At 35.6% G+C, this 18,484-nt stretch overlaps 1 protein-coding gene across 7 annotated transcripts in view; it reads left to right on the top strand.

Annotated features, from left to right (window-relative positions):
* The window catches only part of BCAS3 (BCAS3 microtubule associated cell migration factor), a 611,032-nt gene that overhangs the window by 165,842 nt on the left and 426,706 nt on the right, over window positions 1-18,484 (top strand). For all 7 annotated transcript variants that reach the window (XM_045984131.1, XM_045984134.1, XM_045984132.1 and 4 more), the window contains 2 exons: window positions 2,175-2,251; window positions 11,875-11,958. In XM_045984131.1, the coding sequence (XP_045840087.1) occupies window positions 2,175-2,251; window positions 11,875-11,958 (161 nt within the window). The remainder of the gene's footprint in view (window positions 1-2,174; window positions 2,252-11,874; window positions 11,959-18,484) is intronic.

Here is an 18,484-nt window from a genome sequence, read left to right on the forward strand (position 1 = left end):
AAAATGTAGAAAAGCCAAAAAAAAGAAAAAGAAAAAACTACTTTGTGAGGGGCCAGGTAATAGTGTGTGCTTCTTTAATGCCCATGAACACCATGACACTAGGATTTTAGGATGACAATCACTGCAGCACACAGGCTTTTTGAATCAGAAAGCATGTAATACATGTTTGTGTGTGTGTGTTTTTCAAAGATTTTATTTATTCATTTGAGAGAGAGAGAAGGAGCAGGGGGGTGGGCAGAGGGAGAAGGTGAAAAAGCAGCAGACTCCCCACTGAGCAGAGAGCCTGATGCGGGGCTTGATCCCAGGACCTGAGATCATGACCTGAGCCAAAGGCTCAGATACTTAACTGACTAAGCCACCCAGATGCCCCAACATGTAATACATGTTTAAGAAAGATGCGTATTTAAAAAAAAAAATAGTTTAAAATGAAAGATCTGGCTTTTAGGTGAGCACACTATTTGAGTATTTCAAAAGTTTTTTTTATGTAGATGACTTTTTGCCAGTGTCATATAAACATGCTTTGATTAATTTAGGTGCATTTCTTAATTTGTTCAAACATATTTATTAAGCTGTGTTCAGGTATTATTCTATACAGTGGAAATTCAGCAGTGAACACAAATTCTAACCAAGTGGGCGAAAGACAAAATAAATTTAAAAATAATAATAATATATTAACAGAACATGTAAATTATTTTTATTATTTAAAGTAAATCTTAAAGTAGTTCATTATTGTTCTTTTTCTCATTATTAAATATGCTTTTGCATGAAACATGATCATACATTGATAACTCTGTTTCTCTTAAGCTCAGTAACATACACTGGGACTTTCTTTTTTTTTTTTTACTTTTTTAAAAATTTCTTTTCAGCGTAACAGTATTCATTGTTTTTGCACCACACCCAGTGCTTCATGCAATACGTGCCCTCCCTATTACCCACCATCTGGTTCCCCAACCTCCCTCCCCCTACACTGGGACTTTCTGCTGGGTAGGGAATTGTCAGGTGTGCAGTTTACATTTCAGGTTATGCTATTTTTTTGCTCTTATGCTCATATGATTCGTGTAATTTGGCTATTTTGCTAGTGGAAGTAAAGATTATTGTTATGGAATCTTGTCTGTCTCATGATTGTATAAACTTAGATTCTAACTTGGGACCTAAACTGTAAAGTAGAATACTTCAGTTTGATTCTCTAGTGTACCTTTTAGAGGAAAACATTTGTAAAAATGTTAAACAGATACTTGTGGAATGAGAAGCCAGAAGTTCTTTAAGTTAGGCTTTTTATGTTTGATTCTGCAGTTGCCTTTGAGTGGTCCCTCTAAAGTTTTGTGAGACAGTGGAGTATTATTTTGTGTAGTTGACAGATGAGGGCATTAGACTCAAAGACCTTGTTGGCCTGGCCAGGAGCAGAGAGGAGAGCCTCTAGGATGACAGACATCACTTACTTGACTGAATCATGTTGAGCCTTGTTTAGTAGAGTTCAGAACATGGTATTGGAGTTTCCATGCAGTGATGGTGTTCACTGTCATGACTGCGTGATTTATTATTCTTTAAAGGAGAAAACCACAAGACAGTCCTTCCTACTAGTTTGTTATTGGCTGGACTGAAAGCAGGAAGAAAGAAGTTGAGTGCCTAATGTAAATATATAGGAGCGTGTACATTAGTTTTCCATCATCTTTCTATGGAGGCACGCTTTGTGAATTACTTTGCTTCATTCGTCCTTACTTTAGTACTTGTTCTGTTTTTCTGTTCCGACTATTGTATCATATTCCCTTTTAGGTGTATGTCTTCATTATCTTTTGCCTTTAAATTTCTGAACCAATTGTATCCTTTCTCTTTCCTCTCTAAATACTGTTGCTTGACTTATAAACTTTGTTTCCTTTTAGCTTCTCTTTCTTGTTGTAGGAATAACTGTATAAAATACCCAATTTTTGCTAAAAGTTATAACCAGTTCTTCAGATTTGTTTCTTATTGGAACAGCATCAAACCAAAGGGAAACTGTAGAAGAAAAAAATGAACTTCTCTTAGCTATTAAAATAATGACTGGTTTTATGAGGATTTTATGTGAGACTTGAAAAAATAAAATCATTTGGCTGTTTTGTTTTTATGGCATCAAAATATGATGTACCAACAAAAATTTATTAAGAAATATCTCAATATTGCCTTTTCACATTTTTCAGGCTGCTATCCTTGTCCAGGGCCCAACATGAATCCTATTGCTCTTGGGAGCCGCTGGCTTGCTTATGCAGAAAACAAGGTAAGGCATGGCTCGTGTTTTGATTATTTGTAATGGAGCAAGTGTTGAAGAGTTTTCCAAAGGTGATCACCAACCAATAATGAATGTTTAACTTACTAGTTTGTTTTCTTTTGTTTGGTTTTGATTTTAAATAGGCACCCAGTAGTTATCCTATTTCCCTTGTTGCTTAGGATCAGTATTTGGGCTCAACCTTAATTTTCTAACCTTAGTTTTATAGATAGAGCTTTATTCCACTAATCTTAGGCACAACAGTGATATTACCTTAGTAGTTTCTGTGGAGCTAGAAATCAGGAGGCAGGGATGACTTTTGTTTTTATTGGTAGATTGGGAACAGAGCCATAGAATAATTTAATTGACTTTATGTGTCTACAGCTAAATCTAAACAGGGGTTCAGCCATTTGTGTCTTAATAATTAAATCATAGGTGATCACATTTTGTTGAATTTTCCAGTTATTTATCAATTTAATTTATCTATTACAGTCGTAATTGTAAATGAAGATATTATATTATTACATGGAAGAGTTTTTTTATGTCCAATTCAAAGCCAAAGACAAATTTGAATTTTTGGAAAGAAAAAGTGAAATCTTTTTTATGCCATGTTGTGCTCTGCATGTGAATATGGAATGAAATCTAAAAAATATTACAGACTTCAGAGAAGATTATTGTTTTTTATTTCATTTTAGCCTGCTATATTGTATAATTATTATATATTAAGAATAATAGGAAATAATATTTATTGAAGAATTTTTGACACAAGTCTGAATATGGCAAGTACAATAATTATTTGGAGAAACCACAGAGCATGTAAATCTCTGGAATTCACAAAATCAAGAAACTCCTGAGGAAAGTTATTTTTGTAGATAAATTTCTTGATACTTTTCCCAAAATTCTGTTTGCTACAGATATTTTGCATCTTACTGAATGTCATAATGCCATTTCTAGTATATCTCATAAAAATAGCTCTTTTCAAAATATTTTCAAAAAAGACAAGAGGCATACAATTCAGTGGTGACATAATGATATCTTCTAATATTTATATCTGTAATACGTTTCCTTGAGTGCTGGAGACATCCAAGAAGAATATGCATAAAATGTCTTCTGGCTCTTGTAAATGTATTCTCACATGTGGGAAACTACCCATTTAGAATTGTAGGTGTTATGCAAATAGTTATATTGTTTTCTAGCAGAAGGAACTCCCTTCATAGATGCATACCTTGGTGTGTGCCAGTTGTCTTGCTTGTCTTGCCTTTGTAAAGATAAGTGTCATTAATATCTAGCATTCCATACAGAGACCGGAAAGTATAGTGGCATTTACAAGAAGTTTGCTAATCAGATAACTGTACCATCCTTTGAAGGAAATATTTTTAGATAAATGTCTTTCCATAGTATTTACAAAAATGCTAGTATTTATTAAGTTTCTGATTGTTTTGGTAGCAGTTTCTGATTGTTTTGGTTTTGGGGCTGAGTGTGGAATTGCAAAATTTAATTAAATTTTGGAGTAACAATCTCTTTCAGTGAAAATGCTCTTTGACTAAAATTTTAAGCAAGAAGCTATATATGGGAATGCAAGCTGGTGTAGCCACGCTGGAAAACAGTATGGAGGTTCCTCAAAAAGTTGAAAATAGAGTTACCCTATAACTCAGCTTTGTACTACTGGAGATTTACCCCAAAGATACAAATGTAGTAATCCGAAGGGGCCCCTGCATCCCAGTGTTTATAGCAGCAATATCCACAATAGGCAAACTATGGAAAGAGCCCAGATGTCCATCAACAGATGAATGGATAAAGAAGATGTAGTGTGTGTGTATATATATATATATTACACACATACCTAGATATACCTATATGTACATATATACATATATGCATGCATGTTTCCTATACACACACACACACACACATATATGTGTGTGTATATATATAAATAACATGGATATATATATATATAAATAACATGGACTATTACATATATATAATAAATAAAAATATATATTTATTTATATAAATAACATATATTTATAGTTATATATATAAATATATATATAAATATATATATAAATGGAATATTACTCAACGAGCAAAAAAAAAGAAATCTTGCCATTTGCAACTACATGGATGGAAAGAGAGGGTATTACGCTAAGCGAAGTAAGTCAGAGAAAGACAATTATCATATGATCTCACTTATATGTGGAATTTGAGAAACAAAGCAGAGAATCATAGGGGAAGAGAGGAAAAAAGGAATCAAGACGAAACCAGAGAGTGAAACAAACCATGAGAGATCCTTACTCTCAGGAAACAAACTGAGGGTAGCTGGAGCAGAGGACAGGTAGGGGAGTTGAGGTGGCTGGGGTGCAGTGGGGTGGCTGGGTAATAGACATTGGGGAGGGTATGTGTTGTGGTGAGCGCTATGTATTGTGTAAGACTGATGAATCACAGACATGTACCCCTGAAACAAATAATATATCTTAACAGTAATTTTTAAAAAAGACTTAAATATGAGACAGGAAACCAAGAAAATCCTAAAGGAGAACACAGGCAATAACTTCTTTGACATCAGCCATAGCAACCTCTTATTAGATATGTCACCTGAGGCAAGGGAAACAAAAGCAAAAATAAATTATTGGGATTTTCTCAAGATTAAAAAAAAACTTCTGCACAGTGAAGGAAACAATCAGTGAAACTAAAAGGCAACCTATGGAATGGGGGAGGATATTTGCATATGACATATCTGATAAAGGGTCAGTATCCAAACTATATAAAGAATTCAGACAACTCAACACCCCAAAAATGAATAATCTAGTTAAAATGGGCAGAAGACATGAATGAACATTTCTCCAAAGACATACAGATGGCCAAGAGACACATGAAAAGATGCTCAGCATCACTGATCATTAGGGAGTACAAATCAAAACTACAATGCGATATCACCTCACACCTATCAGAATGGCTAAAATCAGCAACACAAGAAATGATAGGTGTTGGTGAGGATGTGGAGAAAGGGAAACCTCTAGCCGTACTGGTGGGAATGAAACTGGTACAGCCACTCTGGAACAAACAGTATGGAGTTAAAAATTAAAAATAGAATTACCTTACAATCTAGCAATTGCACTACTATGTATTTACTCAAAGAATACAAAAATACTAATTCAGAAGGATACATGTACCCCAATATTTATAGCAACATTATATAATAACCAAATTATGGAAATAGTCCTATTCCAACAACCAAGGAATGGATAAAGAAGATGTGATATGGGATGCCTGGGTGGCTCAGTGGGTTAAGGCCTCTGCCTTTGGCTCGGGTCGTGGTCCTGGGATCAGGCCCTTCATCGGGCTCTCTGCTCGATGGGGAGCCTGCTTCCTCCTCTCTCTCTGCCTGCTTCTCTGCCTATTTGTGATCTCTTTCTGTCAAATGAATAGATAAAAGTTAAAAAAAAGATGTGATATATATATATATCTATATAGATATATATGTATACACACACATACATATATACATACGTACGTACACAATGGAATATTAGCCATAACAAAGACTAAATCTCACCATTTGCGGTGATGTGGATGGGGTAGAGAGTATTATGCTAAGCAAAATAAGTCAGAGAAAGACAAATACCATATGATTTCATTCATGTGTGGAATTTAAGAAACAAAACAAATGAGCACAGTGGAGAAAAAAGAGAGGCAAACCAAGAAAAGGACTCTTAACTATAGAGAGCAAATTGATGGTTACTGGAGGTGAGGTGGGTGAAGGGATGGGGTAAATAGGTGACGAGAATTGAGGAGAGCACTTGTGATGAGCACCAGGTGTTGTATGTTAAGTGTTGAATCACTAAATTGTACATCTGAAACTAATGTTATACTATATATTAACTAACTGGAATTTAAATTAAAACTTTAAATAAAGAAAAAAATAAAATTAAGTCATAAAGAAAAAGGCCATGTATACTGATTGGGTTTTTCTTTTTTTTTAAATTAGTTTTTAAATTTAAATTAAGTAAATTAGCATATATTATTAGTTTTAGAGATAGAGGTCAGTGATTCATCAGTCTTATATAATACCCAGTGCTCCTTACATCACATGCCCTCCTTCATGTCCAACACCCCATTACCTCATCCCCCCATGCTCCTCACCTCCAGCAACCCTCAGTTTGTTTCCTGAGATTAAGAGTCTCTTACGGTTTGTCTTCCTCTCTGGTTTCATCTTGTTTCATTCTTTTCTCTCCTCCCCTATGATCCTCGGCTTTGTTTCTAAAATTCCATATATAAGTGAGATCATACGATAATTGTCCTTCTCTGATTGACTTATTTCGCTTAGCATAATGCCCTCTCTTTCCACCCATGTTGTTGCAAATGGCAAGATTTCTTTTTTATTTATTTATTTATTTATTTATTTATTTATTTGCTTGTTGAGGAATATTCCTCACACACACACACACACACACACACTACATCTTCTTTATCCATTCATCTGTCGATGGACATCTGGGCTCTTTCCATAGTTTGGCTATTGTGGACATTGCTGCTATAAATACTGGGATGCAGGTGCCCCTTCAGATTACTACAATTGTGTCTTTGGGTAAATCCCCAGTAGTGCAAATGCTGGGTTATAGGGTAGTTCTGTATTCAAGGGGTTTGTTTTTCAGGGCTTCTCTTTAGACTTACTTTTAACTAGGAAAGCTTACAGAAAAGCTATAAGAATAAATATAGTACAGATACCACAAAGCACACTCATGTACCTTTTACTCTTATTATTTCAGAGTGAGTTGCATATACCACATTAACCCTAAATACTTATCAGTCAATTTAATCTTGAGAAAATGCTTTTAGCTATTTACCATCCGTATTCCAGTTTTATCAATTAACCCTATCATATTATTTGTAGAACTTTTTTTTTGTAGTTCAGGGTCCAGGCTAGGATCAGATACTATATTTTGTTGGGATGTCCCCTGAGATTCTTTAATATGCAAGAGTTGACAGTCTTGCTTTGTCTTTTTCAGCATCGATGATTTTGAAGAATATAGCCCCCTACCACTACTCCTTACCTGCCCCCCTTTTTTAATAGAATGATTTTTAGTTTGATTTTTTTAATGTTTTCTCTTGATTATATTCAGGTTATATATTTCTGGCTAGAATACTACATGAATATTGTTCTGTACTTCTTATAGTATAATTTTTTTGTCCTTAATTATTGTGGCTTTCAAATTGTCCCACAATTGACCAAGGAGAGCCCTTCAGGCTGGTTCTTGTGACATGGTGACATGCCTTCGTCAAGTTTTTACTTAAAAATTTTTTAAAATTACCTTACTTGCTATCATAAGTTAACTTTCATTTAGTATATGCCTGTTGTCAGTCCTGGAACCCTCTACTTCTGATTCCCCTGTTCCTTTTAATGGGCCATGGCTTTAGATACTAAGCTTTGTCCAGTGGATGTGCTCATTGTTATGGGGCTGTTTTTTGCTTTTAGACACTTTCAGTGGACAAAGTTTGGAAACACTGTGTATTACATACATACTTCTATATGTATATAAATCAGCAAATATACTTATATACACATACTTATGCACCTACACACATATTTTGGTAATGAAGGGTACACATGGGTATTTCCATAGGATTCTTTCCTTTCATCCTCCATCTCACATTTATATGTCCTTTTTTGCATGGGAGACTGATATCAGCATATTTACTTCTTTGTTGACTCCTATAATGGAAAAAGTAATGGCAGAATTGCTTGCTCACAACACTGTAAATATCAATCCAAATAAAAAGAGTTCAGGATTTCTTGCAGTTATGTCCATTCCTGTTACTTCCCCAAACTTAAGATGTGCAAATACTGTGTTGATATATTATTTTGATTAGTTTGTCCTTTATTTCTCACTTTCTGCAGTCCTTCATTGTTTTTACAGTTTTCATTTGATATATAATTTTTAAAAGATTTTATTTATTTATGAGAGAATCAGAGAGAGGGAGAGAGAAAAAGGGGGAGGAGTAACGGGAGAGGGACAAGCAGACTCCACGTTGAGAACAGAACCTGATGTGGGGCTCAATCTCAGGACACTGAGATCATGACCTGAGCTGAAACGAAGAGTCTGATGCTTACCTGACTGAGCCACCCAGGTGCCCCTTAAATATTTTTTAAAATATTTTTTTATATTTATTTTTTATATACATGCTTATATATTTCACTGTTATATATATTTATATTTCCCTTTCTTTCCAAAAGATAACATAATACATGTGCTCTTTTGTATGTTGCCTTTTTAACTTATATTTCCTGGAAATTAATCTATTTTATAGAGGTTTGCACTACAGAAATTTCTGATTTGTCTTTAATTTTGATGAATTGAGATGTCAAATGTAATTTCTAATGAGCCTAAAGTTTTAAACAAAAAGTTCTGACTTAGTTATGTCTGTATAGAAATGCTAAGTTTTAGTTGAATTGGAAAAGTGATGGTATTGCTTGCTTTTGTAGATTTATTCCTGATTATTCCTGAAACAGAAAAAAATGGTAGTATTTCTTAAGATAATGTTTTTTCTTACACATGCAGCAGGAAGCAGCAGAGGGATAACTTTCATAATTCTTTGAATATGTACTTATGAATGAACAAATGAATGAGTGAGTGAGTGAAAGGGTTACTTTTTATTAGTTAAAACGATCTCAGGGCACCTGGGTGGCTCAGTGGGTTAAAGCCTCTGCCTTCGGCTCAGGTCATGATCTCAGGGTCCTGGGATCAAGCCCCGCATCGGCCTCTCTGCTCGGCAGGGAGCCTGCCTTCCCCCTCTCTCTCTGCCTGCCTCTCTGCCTACTTGTGATTTCTGTCTGTCAAATAAATTTAAAAAATAAATAAATAAATAAATAAAATGATCTCTTCCTCTCTCTCTTTCTTTTTCTTTTTTTTTTAAATTTTTTTTTCCATTTTATTTATTTTTTCAGCGTAACAGTATTCATTCTTTTTGCACAACACCCAGTGCTCCATGCAAAACGTGCTCTCCCCATTACCCACCACCTGTTCCCCCAACCTTCCACCCCTGACCCTTCAAAACCCTCAGGTTGCCCCAACCTCCCACCCCTGACCCTTCAAAACCCTCAGGTTGTTTTTCAGAGTCCATAGTCTCTTATGGTTCGCCTCCCCTCCCCAATGTCCATAGCCCGCTCCCCCTCTCCCAATCCCACCTCCCCCCAGCAACCCCCAGTTTGTTTTGTGAGATTAAGAGTCATTTATGGTTTGTCTCCCTCCCAATCCCATCTTGTTTCATTTATTCTTCTCCTATCCTCCTACCCCCCCATGTTGCTTCTCCATGTCCTCATATCAGGGAGATCATATGATAGTTGTCTTTCTCCGATTGACTTATTTCACTAAGCATGATACGCTCTAGTTCCATCCACGTCGTCGCAAATGGCAAGATTTCATTTCTTTTGATGGCTGCATAGTATTCCATTGTGTATATATACCACATCTTCTTGATCCATTCATCTGTTGATGGACATCTAGGTTCTTTCCATAGTCTGGCTATTGTAGACATTGCTGCTATAAACATTCGGGTACACGTGCCCCTTCGGATCACTATGTTTGTATCTTTTTCTTTAAGACAATTTATTTACTTGAGAGAGAGCAAGAGGAGAGAGCACAAGCAGGTAGAGTGTCAGGCAGAGGGACAGGGAGAAGCAGGCTCCCTCATCATGACCTGAACCGAAAGCAGACACTTAACCGACTGAACCACCCAGTTGTCCCTAAAACAATCACTTTTTTTTTTTTAAAGATTCCATCTATTTATTCGACAGAGATCACAAGTAGGCGGAGAGGCAGGCAGAGAGAGAGAGCAGGAAGCAGGCTCCCTGTTGAGCAGAGATCCCAATGTGGGGCTCGATCCCAGGACTCTGAGATCCTGACCTGAGCTGAAGGCAGAGGCTTTAACCCACTGAGCCACCCAGGCGCCCCTAAAACAATCACTTTTAAACTCTGTTTTCCCCTATTTGAAACCACATTTGCCATCACCCGTCATTTGGAAAATTCCTCACTGCTGACCTTGGAATCTGCTTTCAACCATTTCATGTGCCAGCTGTACATCTCGTATAAGACTTTTTTTAAAGATATTCCATTCTAACATATTATTATTGCTTCGAGGAATTGTTTTTTAATTTTATTTATTTTATTTTTTTAAAGATTTTTATTTATTTATTTGACAGACAGATATCACAAGTAGGCAGAGAGGCAGGAAGAGAGAGAGGAAGGGAAGCAGGCTCCCTGATGAGCAGAGAGCCCGATGTGGGGCTCGATCCCAGGATCCTGGGATCATGACCTGAGCCAAAGGCAGAGGCTTTAACCCACTGAGCCACCCAGGCGCCCCGAGGAATTGTTTTTTAATACAGTGTCAGTGATGAAGAAAATTTTGATTTCTTCTTCTTCTTCTTTTTTTTAAGATTTTTAATTTTTTTTTTATTTGGGAGAGAGAGTGAGAGAGCACCAGAGGGGGAAGGGTCAGAGGGAAAAGCAGACTCCCCACTGAGCAGGGAGTTTTTTGCGGGACTCAATCCTGGGACTCCATCCTGGGACTCCAGGATCATGACTCAAGCCAACGGCAGGCGCCTAACCGACTGAGCCACCCAGGCACCCTCAAAATTTTGATTTTAGAATAAAAGAACAGAAAAGCTTATGTATTAATATTTATCAATTGATCATGATTTAAATTATGTAAGAATTTTTTGTTTTTGTTTCAAAAGAGGAAGATTCTATCTGAATTCTGTAGGCCTTTAAAATAATCCATAACACAATGTGGAGCTGTTCTAGTATTCTACTACAGTCATTTTATTTTTAAAAAATTTTCAATGTAAAAATCTGGTTAATGAGTGCTTTTCTGCTTTGTTTTAAGAAAACCTAAATTTAGGAAGTATAGGAGCAGTGGAGAACTTAATCCTGGTGTGTTGCTTAGCACATGAGACAGTTGTGCATGTTAAATTAGTGATTCACTTTGAAAATTGACAGGTTCATTTATTTACGTCAGTCAGGAGTAAAGGCATGTTTTTTTCATTCTAATGGTAATACTAGGAAGCCCTCTGAAGTAGATAGCTACTCTGAGTATCGTAGTTGTTTTATGCATAATTTGTACCACTTTTCCACTGACTTAATTGAAAATGGAAATATGACATACTCTTTTGTTTCTCTATCATTCTCTCTCTCTCTTTTTTTCTTTTTTGGTTATCTTTTACAGTCTTTCTGTAGGAATTAAGAGGACAGAGCTTCCAATTTGCTAGCATGTTAAATATTTAATGTGAGGAAGTCAAGTCTAAGTCCTTTGATTATGTTATGAAATTTATTTGTGGAAAGATGGCCAGATCCTAAATACTACCATTTCAGAGTTTATGAATTCTTAAAGACTATTCATCTTGTAATTAAAAATTGTATTTGAGCATGAAACTGCCTGAGTGGCACCAGTAGATTATAAAACGGGGGAAAAGTGTCTCAGCAGAGCTTTTAGCTGTTTGTCTGAAACACTTGTACAAACATTCCCACCCACCACCATCATGCTGCACGGTAAATAAGCCCTATCCTAATAGCCTGCAGAGTTAAACAGTTTAAGTGAAATGACTCTCTGGCTTCTCTCTGTCTCTCTTTTTCCAGCTGATTCGATGTCATCAGTCCCGTGGTGGAGCCTGTGGAGACAACATTCAGTCTTACACTGCCACAGTCATTAGTGCTGCTAAAGTGAGTATCAAGTAGGCCCTGGGAGCTGTGATTTTGTGGAGTAACTATCAGGTTTCTCTGCTGAGTTGTATTGAAATGACTCCTTCCCTTTTCATTCACAAATACGGGATAAACTTAAGTAAGTTAGAATTATTTTGCCACTCATGAGGATTGATGACTAAATGATTAGGTATTTAATCTCTTAAGGTTCATAAATAATATATTATTTTCTCTTGCAATGATTATAGGGTTTGTGTTCATCCAGTTTTAGCTTCTTTTTTTTTTTTTAAGATTTTATTTATTTATTTATCAGAGGGAGAGAGCATAAGCAGGGGCAACAGCAGGCAGAGCAGGCAGAGGGACAAGCAGGCTCCCCACTAAACAAGGAGCCCAATGCAGGACTTGAACCCAGGACTCTGAGATTGTGACCTAAGCTGAAGGCAGCTACTTAACTGACTGAGCCACCCAGGCGTCCCTGTGTTCATCCAACTTAAAATTTTAAATTCTAATTTAAATTTTAAATTTTAAGTCTTTTAGCTCGATTAAAGTCTTTTTTACCTAATTAATAACACTTGTGAAAGAAGCTTTGCATGTTTTCAGTACTGACTTCTGGGTTCTTTTTCTCGGATTTGCATCATTCTACCTACACTGAATCCTTTCGTATCTTTGAGCATTTATGAATCTTTTTGACATAAAGAATATTATTCCTTAAGAAAATTTGAGTCAAACCCCTGGCCCATTCAAAGACTCTTTCATGTCACAGGGCTGCCCCCTGTGTGTTTGCAAATGAGTTCTTTCTGTGAGTGTGAGGGTTAATTTTGATGATGACTCGTAAACTTTATGCTGATTATAAGGTATTCTTATAATCACTATCCTTTTGAATTGTGAAGTATACAACAAAACAATTCTAATAATAGGGATGACATAGTGAATCTAAATGACAGCATGTAATAAAAAACACAACTGTTCAGAAAAGGACAACAGTTTAAAGCAAACCGCAGGAAGGGAATGAAAGGTCACACTGTTTTATGTAAAACAAATACAAAAATACTTCAAGATTGATCACAAGTGCTTACATGATGGACTTTAGAATGTGTTCTTAAGTTTGATGAGAAAAGCATTACATGTTTTTTGCTCAGAAAGGAAATGCTGAATGTCTTTATGCTTACATCACTGTGTATTTTAGATTTTAGAATCTTCATAAAAATTGCTTAATTTTCTCCTTTGTGTAAGCAAGAATTATGATGGTTTTTCAAAGGAGAGAAATCTGAGATAGTAATCAGTGTTATTCAGTTAGTTTATAATAGATCCACAAAATATACCAATGATATCTAATTCTCAAGTATTAGATTCTTTTTGGATTTATCTGTGCCGTATACTTTCACTGGGATAGCTCATTGTATTATTACCTGAATAATTTTCAGTTTACGTGATAAAGGGCAACTTTTCAGCTCTGCTTTGCTGTCACAAGTTTGTGTGTCTACATAAAAGGAAAGTGACTTGCTTCATGTAGTAGCCATTTTGCTGTTTAACTGTCAGCTGAATATGGACATGTTGGAATGAGGCTAGACTTAATAGACTTTGAGAAGAACAAGTGTGAACTCCCCAGTTTTTCTATACCACATATTGAGAACTGTAAGGGATAGGTTCATGTCTTCATATTTAAACTCTCAGAAATGATGATGACAATACTTTAATACCATCGATTTCCAGTAGGCAGTTGGTCCCTAATGAAATTGGTGTGGATGGAAATTCACTGTTAGTTCTAGCATTTTATAAAATTCTGGCATTAACTCTTGAATAAAGTAGTTAATATTTAATTTTTGTTTACTCGCTTTTATCTGATTTTAATGCTAATTCATGCTCCTGTTTATAAATTTACAAAATGAAGGAAGAATAAAACCATGGACATAAAAAAGTCCTTCCTTCCTTCCTTTCTTCCTTCTTTCCTTCCCCTCTCTTTTCCTTCCCCCCCTTCCTCTCTTCCTTCCTTCCTTCCTTCCTCCCTCCCCTCCCTCCTTCCCTTCCTTCCTTATTTTTATTTAAATTCCAATTAGTTCACATACAGTGCAACATGAGTTTCAGCTGTAGAATTCAGGGATTTATCATCCATATACAATACCCAGTGCTCATCACAAGTGCCCTTAATACCCACCATGTATTTATTCCACCTCCCCATCTCCCCTTCAGTAACCCTCAGTTTGTTCTTTATAGTTAAGAGTCTGTTTCTTGTTTTCCTTCTTTTTTTTTCTTCCCCATGTTCATTTGTTTTGTTTCTTAAATTCCAAAGATGAGTGGAATCGTATGGTATTTGTCTTTCTCTGACTTATTTCACTTAGCATAATACTCTCTACTTCTATCTACCTCACTGCAAATAGCGAGATTTATTCTTTTTTATGGATGAGTAATATTCCATTGTGCATATGTTCCACATTTTCCTTATTCATTCATTAGTTGATGGACATTTGGGCTCTTTCCATAATTTGGGTGTTGTTGGTAATGCTACTAGAAACATTGGGGTGCATGTGCCCCTTCAAACTAGTATTTTTGTGTTATTTGGATAAATACCTAGTAGTGCAGTTGCTGGATCATAGGGTAGTTCCATTTTTAACTTTTTGAGGAACCTCCGTACTGTTTTCCAGAGTGGCTGCACCAGTTTGCATTCCCACCAACAGTGTTAAGAGGGTTCCCTTTTCTCTGCATTCTTGTCAACACCTTTTGTTTCCTGTGTTGTTAATTTTAGTCATTCTGACTGGTGTGAAGTGGTATCTCATTGTAATTTTGATTTATATCTCACAGATGTTGAGTGATATTGAGCATCTTTCCATGTGTTTGTTAGCCATCTGTAAAGTCACCTATTTTTTTTTTTCAAGATTTTATTTATTTATTTGACAGAGATCACAAGTAGGCAGAGAGTTAGGGGAAGCAGGCTCCTCATTGAGCAGAGAGCCCAATGCAGGGCTCAGTCCCAGGACCCCGAGATCATGACTTGAGCCGAAGGCAGAGGCTTAACCCATTGAGCCACCGAGACGCCTCTAAAGTCACCTATTGATAGTCTTTTTGGACTTACTGGGTAGTTAAATCCAATCATGTATTACACATTGCTTTTTTTTTTAAAGATTTATTTATTTGAGGGAAGAAGACAGAAGGAGTGGGAGAGAGTCTCAAGCAGACTCCATGCTGAGTGCAGAGCCCAAGGTGGGGCTTGATCCCATGACCCTAAGATCATGACCTGACCCGAAAACGGAGTCTGGTTACTTAACTGACGGTACCACCCAGGCGTCCCTACCTACTGCCTTTTTTTTTTTTTTTTTAAATCTTGTGTGTAACTTATATGAAATATTTTTTTGAAGACTTTATTTATTTGAGAGGGAGAAAAAGCAGGAGCAGGGAGGAGGCAGAGGGAGAGGGAGAGACAGGCTTCCCAATGAGCAGGGAGCCTGACGTGGAGCTTGATCCCAGGACCTTGGGATCAAGGCCTGAGTTGAAGGCAGACGCTTAACTTACTGGGTCACCCAGGTGCCCCATGCCATGAAATATTTTTAGAAACATTTTTCTTTTTTTTTTTTTTTAAATTTATTTATTTATTTTTATTTGCTTATTTACAGCATAACAGTGTTCATTGTTTTGGCATCACACCCAGTGCTCCATGCAGTACGTGCCCTCCCTATTACCCACCACCTGGTTCCTCAACCTCCCACCCCACCCCACCCCCTCCCGCCGCCCCTTCATAACCCTCTGGTTGTTTTTCAGAGTCCATAGTCTCTCATGGTTCATCTCCCCTTCCAGTTTCCCTCAACTCCCTCTCCTCTCCAGAAACATTTTTCTTATACAATGTTTATGTACTTGTGGACTCTTGTGTTAGCATGGATATTTTGAGATTTCTTTTAAAATATTAAATTAATTTGGTATTTAGTATTAGTGAGTAGTATTTAGTTATTTTCCCAAAATTTTGCCAGGAATGGAATGATCCTTCCTTTGTGGATTTTTTTTTATAGGAAAGGTTGGTAAGTTGAGAATCATCTCATTTACCTCCCAAATGATAATTTCTCCTAGTAAGTTATTAGATATAAGAAACTTTGTGGGTAAATTAGCCTTCTGAGATATAAAACAGTTCCGGTTTCCCATGGTAAGTATATCAAAATGACTTCTCTAATTAAATAGTATAATTATAAATATGTTTTTTTGTCTTTGTTACTATTACATGATGTATTATATTTATATTATATTAGCATATTAACTTGTGAAAATTCATCATGATGTACACTTATAATTCCCATACTTTTCTGTATAAGGGAATACAAAAGTTTACTAAGAAAAGAACAATCTCACCTACAGATCTTCAAACCTAGAAACCTTCTTCAGGGAATGCGAACATTTAAGAGTGAACAATGGCAATATTACAAAGACTCTTCCATAGAAAAAAGGAGTCATATAGTGCCTTATCTTGATTTATGATGCAGGATCACCTTGATACTGAAACTTGACAAGAACATATGAAAGAGGAAAACTGTAGTCTTACTCATGAATATGAAAAATCCTAAACAGAAAAAAATTAAACAGTATATTGTAATGATAATATCACAGTTCAGTGGGATAATTCCAATACAGGCTGACTTATTACTCAAAATCAGTGAATGAAATTTGCTACATGAACAAAATAAAGGAGAACAATTATATGATTATCTTTATGTATACGAAAAGTTTGATAAAATCAAACATATATGCATTGATAAAATCTTTTAGTAAATAGTGATAGTTTCTGGTTCTCTAGAATTCTCCAGAATTCAGTTTTTTCTCAAAGTACCAAACTGTTTAAATGTAGTAAACATGGTTATTTTAAAGTCTATTTCTGATATCTCCCATGTCTGGCTTCTTTTGGGGGTATTTTTATTGTTTATTATTTTTGCTGGTTCTCACCAATGATATCATGACTCTCTGTTTGCCAGAATTTATTTAAAAAATCTTTAAAAACAATTTTGAGTTTGAAACACCACAGTTCTGTGGCACTATCAGTCTTGGATCCTGTAATGCCAAGATTTCAGGGATTGAGTTACTTAAATTATTTAAATAAAGCTTAGCTGAAATAGCTATGAGATCCCGATTACTACAGGTTTACTCTTATCTCTGTTGTACACTCCTTTGTGTCTTAAGCAAAAAACATGGGGGGAAAGTCACCGGGTAGACCCCCTTGCACATGACCACCTAGTACCACAAGTCCATCAAAAGCACCACTCAGTCTCTTAGAATCCTAAATTCTAATTTAGGAGAATCCTCTCCTAGAATCATTAGAAACATCTAGGCCTAACTATCCTGCCTACATGTCTGGATTTTCTTGTTCTCTTAGATTTGGATCTAGTAACTCTTTACTATCTTGTTAAATATTTAGTACCTTTAAGCAGAGTTGAAAAAAAAAATTCTCCCCAGTTACCCTACTTGTTTTCATTGGTAGGACTGACCTGATTTACCTAGCCTGTCATTACTGGAAATAGAAAATAAAATTTCTTATAATTTCTTACCATTTTTGTAATTTCTAGGTAATATATTTATTTTGAGATAGAAGATGGAAGATATTTAAAAATCCATGTAGTATGTGCTCCTTAAGAAAATACTAATCTTGAAATATTCACATTGCTTGTTAAATAACTTTTTCTGAAAGAGTAATCATTAGTATTTTTCTCTCACTGATGACAGCTGTTTATAGGACATCATACAAGGTAGTAACTTTGTCATGTGGAAGGATTAATTATTAATTTTTTTCTTATTTTTTGTCTCACCATATAGTTTTAAGTACAATTATATTAATTATATATGTACTTGAATCTCCTTAGAGGAAATAATCTTTTTAAATTTTCTGGATTTTTGAATAGCACTTAAAATTAATCTTTATACTTTTAGATTTTTTCTCTTTGCTTTTCCAAATAATTTATGTGGCTTTCCTTAGAATACAATGGTGATGAATTCCCTGTGGCAGTGTTAAGGGGAAAAGTCCAATACTGAAATAATTCAAATTGGTTATTTTGATACATTTATAAAATCTTTGTCTGTATTTCCTAATTACCATACATCTGTCCTGTTTGATTTTTCCTTTTAATGTGTTTTACCCCCAGTGTGGTAAATTGATTTAATAAAAATGCCTCCTTTTTTCCCTGGTTATCTGATAACTTCTTAATGACAACTAACAGCTTTTGTGAGAGCAGCACCATTAGCACTAATGGACAGGGAAGACAACTGATATGGCATGAGAAAGGTTAAAGATGACTAGTGACACTTCGGCAAATCTGTCTACACAGAACAGAATAAGTACCATGCTCATTTGAATTTTTGGTCAGAGTGGATTATCTGACATAAGTGGTAAAGTCTTACATTCAGCTCTCCTACACGATAAAATTTAGTTCTGTGAATAACTCTTGTTAAGATCTGTCAGGAATATAATAAATTTTTTAGCTCCTTCAGACTATGAAGGCACTCAGTCTAATTTAATATTCTCCATTTGGCCAAATTAGATTTTTTTATTTCTAATTTTTATTGAGTTTTCATCCTTTTT

The sequence above is a fragment of the Meles meles genome, chromosome 18 (genome assembly GCF_922984935.1).
Source record: "Meles meles chromosome 18, mMelMel3.1 paternal haplotype, whole genome shotgun sequence".
Classification (NCBI taxonomy): Eukaryota; Metazoa; Chordata; class Mammalia; order Carnivora; family Mustelidae; genus Meles; species Meles meles.